General features: G+C 42.9%; 2 protein-coding genes across 3 annotated transcripts in view; both read left to right on the top strand.

The window, feature by feature from the left end:
• The window catches only part of kyat1 (kynurenine aminotransferase 1), a 35707-nt gene extending 32564 nt beyond the window's left edge, over window positions 1–3143 (top strand). The window contains exon 15 of the mRNA XM_034191514.1: window positions 3071–3143. Within this exon, the coding sequence (XP_034047405.1) occupies window positions 3071–3073 (3 nt within the window). The 3' untranslated portion in view covers window positions 3074–3143. The remainder of the gene's footprint in view (window positions 1–3070) is intronic.
• spout1 (SPOUT domain containing methyltransferase 1) overlaps window positions 1–6758 on the top strand; it is a 7361-nt gene extending 603 nt beyond the window's left edge. Inside the window, exons 3-12 of one of the 2 annotated variants that reach the window (XM_034191512.1) lie at window positions 3071–3175; window positions 3357–3516; window positions 3598–3687; window positions 3773–3822; window positions 5608–5738; window positions 5829–5901; window positions 5979–6077; window positions 6165–6267; window positions 6343–6490; window positions 6643–6758. In XM_034191512.1, the coding sequence (XP_034047403.1) occupies window positions 3071–3175; window positions 3357–3516; window positions 3598–3687; window positions 3773–3822; window positions 5608–5738; window positions 5829–5901; window positions 5979–6077; window positions 6165–6267; window positions 6343–6490; window positions 6643–6729 (1046 nt within the window). In that variant the 3' untranslated portion in view covers window positions 6730–6758. Of the gene's footprint in view, window positions 1–3070; window positions 3176–3356; window positions 3533–3597; window positions 3688–3772; window positions 3823–5607; window positions 5739–5828; window positions 5902–5978; window positions 6078–6164; window positions 6268–6342; window positions 6491–6642 lie in introns of those variants that run through there. The other variant, XM_034191513.1, reaches the window with a different exon arrangement.
• Window positions 6759–7290: the final 532 nt, after the last annotated feature.

Genomic DNA, 7290 nt, shown 5'->3' with positions numbered 1-7290 from the left:
TGAGGTGATTAGATTGTGGTTAACTTTTTGATGCTACTACTAATACAGTGATATTTTTGAAGCCAAAACCATTAGTTATAGCAATCAATGACAGTTATTTTATAAGGCTGTAGCGTCTCTCTCTCATTGGTCAATATAGGTCACGTGATCATAAGGCTTGAACATGTATCTGCTATTGATATGTAGATTCTTAAACTACGTTAACCACAACCACTAATCCTACCCGTATCCGTAACCCTAACCATAACAAGACTGTGCTATGTACAAATAGAATTTGTAATTGTTATTACACCTACATGCGAACAATCTCTTTCTATAAATACACTCAACGCTCACTTTATTAGGTACCTTGCTAGTACCGGGTTGAACCCCCTTTTGCCTTCAGAATTACCTTAATTCAGTCTGTCCATTCTCCTCTGACATCAACAAGGCATTTTCATCCACACGACTGCTGCTCACTGGATATCTTCCCTTTTTCAGACCATTCTTTCTAGTCTAAACCCCAAGAGATGGTTGAAATCCCAGTAGATTAGCAGCTTCTGAAAAGCTAGACCAGCCCACCTGGCACCAACAGCCATGCCATGTTCAAAGTCACTAAAATCCCCTTTCTTCCCTATTCTGATGCCCAATTTGAACTTCAGCAAGTCCTCTTCACCATGTCGAGATGCCTAAATGCACTGAGTTGCTGCCATGTGATTGGCTGATTAGCTATTTGTGTTAACAAGCAATTAAGGAGGTGTGCCTAATAAAGTGGCCTGTGAGTGTATTTGGTAGTTGCCCTTGTTTTTGTAATGGGTCACTTCATGAAAAGGGGTCACCATTACACAAGCCAACAATCTTGGTCAGTAAAAACAGAAAAGCCCAATCTGCAGGGAAAAAAAATTAAATGATTGTCTCTTGCTATATATATATATATTGATTAAATAACTGTGATAATATAGAGCACATAATTATCTTTGATTTTTTTTTTTTCTTTTTTGAGTTTTTATGTGCAAAGGGGGGGGACACCAAACCCCACCAAATTTGTGATGACATACAGCACCGAAGTATTATTTTGGTAAAAATAAACAAAAACCACTTAAACTAATTTATCTGAATTTACTTCTGATTTGATGAGCACACTGTAAAATTGATTTTCCCCCATAGACCAGTGTCTTAATCACTTGGTACAGCTGCAAAGAGCATGCCAAAAATGTGGTGTTGAATGTAACCTGTAGTGTCCCGCTCTGTTACATTTAAAACCCATGTTCCTAAGGGGTTAATGTGCTTGGTTTCAGTGCAGAAGGTTCCGGGTTCAAATCCCACCCCTGCCACATTTCTCCATGTAATGTGGAGTTTTGTCAGGAAGGGCATCCGGCGTAAAACTTGTGCCAATTCAACATGCAGATCCACCTTGGATTTGCTGTGGCGACCCCGAGTGCAAACAAGGGAGCAGCCGGAGGGACTTACTATTCCATCCATCCATTTTCTTCTGCTTTATCCGGAGTCGGGTCGCGGGGGCAGCAGCTCAAGCAAAGCCGCCCAGATCTCCAGATCCACACACACCTCCCCCAGCTCCTCCGGGGAACCCCAAGGCGTTCCCAAGCCAGCCGAGAGATGTAGTCCCTCCAGCGTGTCCTGGGTCTTCCCCGGGGCCTCCTCCCAGTGGGACGTGCCTGGAACACCTCTCCAGCGAGGCATCCAGGGGGCATCCGGAAAAGATGCCCGAGCCACCTCAACTGACTCCTTTCGAAGTGGAGGAGCAGCGGCTCGACTCCGAGCTCCTCCCGAGTGACCGAGCTCCTCACCCTATCTCTAAGGGAGCGCACAGCCACCCTGCGGAGGAAACTCATCTCGGCCGCTTGTACTCGCGATCTCGGTCTTTCGGTCATGAGCCAAATGTCATGAGCATAGGTGAGGATCGGAACGTAGATCGATCGGTAAATTGAGAGCTTTGCCCCCCTACTCAGCTCTCTCTTCACCATGACGGTCCGATACAGCGACCACATCACTGCAGATGCTGCACCGATCCATCTATTGATCTCACATTCCATCCGTCCCTCACTCGTGAACAAGACCCCTAGGTATTTAAACTCCTCCACTTGAGGCAAGGACACTCCACCGACCTGAAGAGGGCAAAGCACCTTTTTCCGGTCGAGAACCATGGCCTCGGATTTGGAGGTGCTGATTTTCATCCCGGACGCTTCGCACTCGGCTGCAAACCGCCCCAGTGCACGCTGAAGGTCCTGATTTGACGAAGCCAACAGAACCACATCGTCCGCAAACAGCAGAGACGAGATTCTGTGGTTCCCAAACCAGACCCCCTCTACACCCTGGCTGCGCCTAGAAATTCTGTCCATAAAAATAATGAACAGAACCGGGGACAAAGGGCAGCCCTGGCCCTTACTATTCCTAAACTGTTAATTTATTCCTTAAATAGAATTCCAGTTGTGTTGTTTGAACTCACCACTCTTGAGAGCCTTAAATCCATGGGGAGATTGAATTTAGTTGAACAATAAAGTAACAGTCATCAATTATTCGCTTTATGTTTGTTTCGCGCCGAGTCCTAATATAGCCGTCAAAAATAGCACTCTGGGGCTTTCCCGTGAGCCCATCCCCCCCAAAAAAAGTATATCTTAACTTATCTCAGTAGTGGATTTTATGTATTCCCTGTGGTCCGAATATTCATATCTTAGTCTTTATAACCTTGATATAAAATTAAAAAATTGACCCTCATGTCACATATTGGTGACCCCTTTTCATGAAGTGACCCTAATTGTAGTTTTGAAATAGCTTCTATTATGTTGCGTTGCTTTAAATTTGGAGTAGATTCGAGCTAAAATATTTACTCAGTGAGCAAATATGATAATCATTAAATCAATTTAGCCATTTCTCAAGTGAAAATGCCAAATATTCTCTCCTTCATGATTTCTCCACCTGTCAAATAAAAATATGTATTTGACAAATTCCCAGTGCTTCTGGGCATTTGTTATTCAGCCAGTTAATTGAGCACTAAACACTGTGTAATTCTGCTTCTTAATATTCTTTTCTGTTTTTTAAACTGCTGTCATTGTGTGTCCCTGAAAAACAGTGAAGGAGGAGAAGAAGCAACAGAAAGAAGCTCGGCTGATCAAACGGTTAGAAAAGCAGAAATTGCAAGAGGCCGAAAAACCGAAACAAAGCCAGAACAACAAAGGTAACCTTTAATTTCATGGAATGCAGTAGCCACTTTATTAGGTACAGCTGTGTGCCTGAAGGGTTGGTTGGTTTGAGTGTGGCACAGCGGTTAATGTTTACCAACAGCTGAAGACATCCGCTCAGCGAAGTGGCCCGTGGTGGTTTATTTGTCTGCGTAAGGCTTGTTTCCTCTCTGCTAGGTCGGGCGTACACGGTGAGCGTGGCCCTGCCAGGCTCTGTCCTGGATAATGCCCAGTCGGCTGAACTTCGTACGTACCTGGCTGGACAGATCGCCCGAGCTTGTGTTGTGTTCTCCGTTGATGAGATTGTTGTGTTTGATGAGCAAGGGGAAGCTGTCAAGTGAGTTACCTCAAAGGTATGAGATATTTAGATTTTTTTTTTTAAATGACAGCGGTGATCCTTTTGGTCTTTGTCCCACAGGAGCGTGGAAGGGGAATTTAAAGGCGTTGGGAAGAAGGGAAATGCTTGCATCCAGCTTGCCAGAATCCTTCAGTACTTGGAATGTCCACAGTAAGTGGAGATATTTTGCATGATTAAATCACTTTTTCTTTTTTTTTTTTGTGAGAGTGCAGTTACAGCTTTGATTATTTCCCAGGTACCTGCGCAAGTGGTTTTTCCCAAAGCATCAAGATTTACAGTACGCAGGTAATTTGAAGTATTTCAAATTTTCTCCTAATGCATCCTTCTGTAGCAAAACCTGTTTCGTCTTGGGATTTAAATGGTATTTGAGTCTGTTTTTTGGATTTTCAGCTGAATAAATGTGTGCAAATTCAGTGTTACAATCCAACAAATTACAATAGTTTGCTCAAAACCAAAAGCAAGAAGCAAAATGGTACAATCATTCAGTGCAGCTGAAGCGTTTGAAAAAAGTTTTTATTTACATAGTATGTGGGGCACAATTTTATAACGCTGGTGTCTAGTGAGTGCAAACACATTCTTGTTAACACGATAACTCATTAACGATACACGATATGTGCTTTATACTTATACTGTTGGTACCTCACAAGGAGACGATAAGCTGATGACGTTTTAGGATTGATTGTTGCATGTGTGTTGTAATGAGGATGGTTATTTCTGAGAATGCGTAGTGAGAGACGCTTCACTTTGTGTGAGAGAGAGAGAGAGAGTGACTGTGTGTGTGTGTATCTCAACGATTACCTAAGAATGGATTACACTTAATCGTATTTGGGGTGTACATGTCTGCCTGTCTGTGGCACAATAACACATTGTCAATATGCTGGCACTTTTGTGCATTAATAATTAAAACGCATCAGTGATGTTGGTGACTACCAGATCTAGGCTTTGGAATGCTACAAGTAACTGCAACTACACATGAAGAGTTCAGATGCAAAACCCAGTATCTCCAAAACCATACATTTTTAGTTGAAGCCAGCATGTACTTGGCTGTCAAGGGGACCATCAGTGTGCAAAATATGAAAGAATTTGAACAAATTGTTTTCATTTTATTGATGAAAGTCTGTGCATTTCTGAAAATGGTTTCCTTTAATTCTCCATTATCAACTGCATTTTTCTCCGTTTAAAAAAAATACTTATTGGGTTTTGCATCTGAACTCTTCACATGCTCCTAATTTCCAGCATGCATTTGATTATTCCCTGCAGCAAGCCTAGACATGTCCAGCAGGTGGCAGACAGGTATACGCTATGTTGCACAAACCCAAGAAAGTTTAATATATTTTTAAGTCTTTTACCTGTCTGACCACTTATTATACACCCGCCAACTATCAGTCTTTCAAATGAATAATATATTTCTCACATACAAGTATAAACAGACCTGTTGGTATCTTCAATACTATTTGAACAATGTATGTATATATATATATATATATATATATATCATAAATGTTTAATACCACTGGGGAATTGGTACTACATATAGTCCATGAGCCCAAAGCCAATTTTAACAGCACTTAGAATCCATCCTCGGTATACCATGGCCTACATAAAAATGTTTGATAGCTGTCCCGGGGGGCAGCTTTAGCCAAGTGGGGGTCAGTGAAGGATGAGATGGGGCCACAATTTTAAAAATCCTCCAATCATATCGAAAGGTATACCACATTATTTGTCTGATCGTAGGGATTCCGACAAAGGTATAGTTTGAGCTATCCACGTCTGTTGGGGGCAAAACAGTTTTGGAGCATTTCTAAATGTTGACCCCTGTGTAATCCTTTATTGACACCTACCTGTTTATAGCTTCCCCCGGGATGGCTATTGCTTTTGTGTAGGCCACGGTTTAAGTGGGACAAAATCGGCAACCTGCTTGACTTTTGGTCTAATTCTAGTTACAACCAAGTATCTAGTATGGAAGAGTGGGATGTATCGTTTTTGTGAGATTGCTCGCAGATCTTTAGTTGCGTTCTGTCACGTCTTTGTACGTATGACAGACGGTTCTGTTTTCCGCCTGTCTCCAAGGTTTGCTTAATCCTTTGGACAGCCCACATCACATGAGAATTGATGAAGAATCGGAATACCGGGAAGGAATAGTCCTCGACAGGCCGACCAAACAAGGAAAAGGCTCACTGGTTAATTGCGGAATGAGAAAGGTGAGCTTCTCCATCTGCAGCCGAGGATCGAAGACGTCGCTGGTGCTTACACATGAATATAAGATGAACTTTGTCCGTCTACCGCTGTAGGAGGTTCGAATTGATAAGCAGCTGCAGTCTGGACTGCGGGTGACGGTACAGCTCAGTAAGACACAGACAGAAGGTAATCTCATCGATCACACTGCGTTGTGTTCAGCAACACTACGCAGCGAGTAACTCTGTCAGTGTGTCCGTCCTCAGAGAGCAAGTCGTATAAAGGTGTGGTGGTGGCGCCTCATGTGCCCCGGACTGAAGGTGGATCCTACTGGGGCTACAGCGTCCGTCTGGCCTCTTGTCTCAGTAGGTTTCCTGCGATACACCTGTGTGAGAAGGATGATGATCTTCAGCCTATACTGACTCTATAATCCCATCGGTTTGTCAACGCAGGTGCCGTTTTTACAGAAAGTCCGTACAAAGAAGGATACGATTTGACAGTTGGCACATCGGAGAAAGGCAACAACATCGATCAAATAACGCTGTCGCCCTTCAAGTAGGTTTACAGCCAGTAAGATTTTAAAGTTTTAAAGCAGTAAGAGCAAGTGTTGGTTTGAATTGCACTTTTCAGGCACCTTTTGGTGGTTTTTGGAGGGCTGCAGGGATTGGAAGCGAGTGTAGACTCCGACCAAAATCTGGACGCAACCGACCCCAGTGTTTTATTTGACCTTTACCTCAACACGTGCCCAGGTCAAGGCAGCAGGACCATTCGCACAGAGGTGAGGACACTGTCAAACCTTTGCTTTTACTGACCAGATCAGTCTTCTTACAAGCAAAAATGTTACAACCTGTCGGTATTTCAGTCTGTGAGCACTGGTCAGCCAAGGTTTTTTTTTTTTTTTTTTTTTCTTTCTCCTTCTTTCATCTACAGGAAGCGATCCTAATTTCCATGGCAAGCCTGAGGCAGAAGATCACAGCCGTTTTTTCAGACGTTTCCAACACTCCATTTATGAGCTAAATGAAATCTATCCTAAGACGTGCTGGAAAACGTGACATTAGAAGAACTAGGTAATACACACTTGCAGGCATGAAGATGGTAACTGCTTTGGAAATGTGACTTTTGACCCCATTGATTGACTTCTGGCAAATTTGATTTTGTCTGAACAATTCCAGAAGCCACCTACATATGTGTGCCAAATTTGGTGGACATCAGGATCTTTTCCCCCAGTGACCTTGACCTTGACCACAGAATGACTAATGGAAACTGGCTGAAGGACCGTGTAGCAGTAGTGGAACAAAAACATACATTTCTCAAATCACGGTATTGTAACGCTGCCTTCACATGTTGACATCAGAAAAAGTCGTACTTATTATAGTAGAATCACTGTCATCTGCAGCAACAGACGGTAGATGACGTTAGACGTGGTCATTACTCAGTGACCAGGAAACAACTTTTTCTGAGGTTATAAGCTCAATTTATTTCTGTAATATGACACAAAGTATTCATGTTTACCTCATTAAAACCGAGTGGCTCTCTGTATTTAAACAGCCCATTGTTTGTTGCCCGTGTTTTGTCCTT

Source organism: Thalassophryne amazonica, chromosome 17, assembly GCF_902500255.1.
Source record: "Thalassophryne amazonica chromosome 17, fThaAma1.1, whole genome shotgun sequence".
Lineage (NCBI taxonomy): Eukaryota > Metazoa > Chordata > Actinopteri > Batrachoidiformes > Batrachoididae > Thalassophryne > Thalassophryne amazonica.
This window is presented reverse-complemented; position numbering and strand designations above follow the sequence as displayed.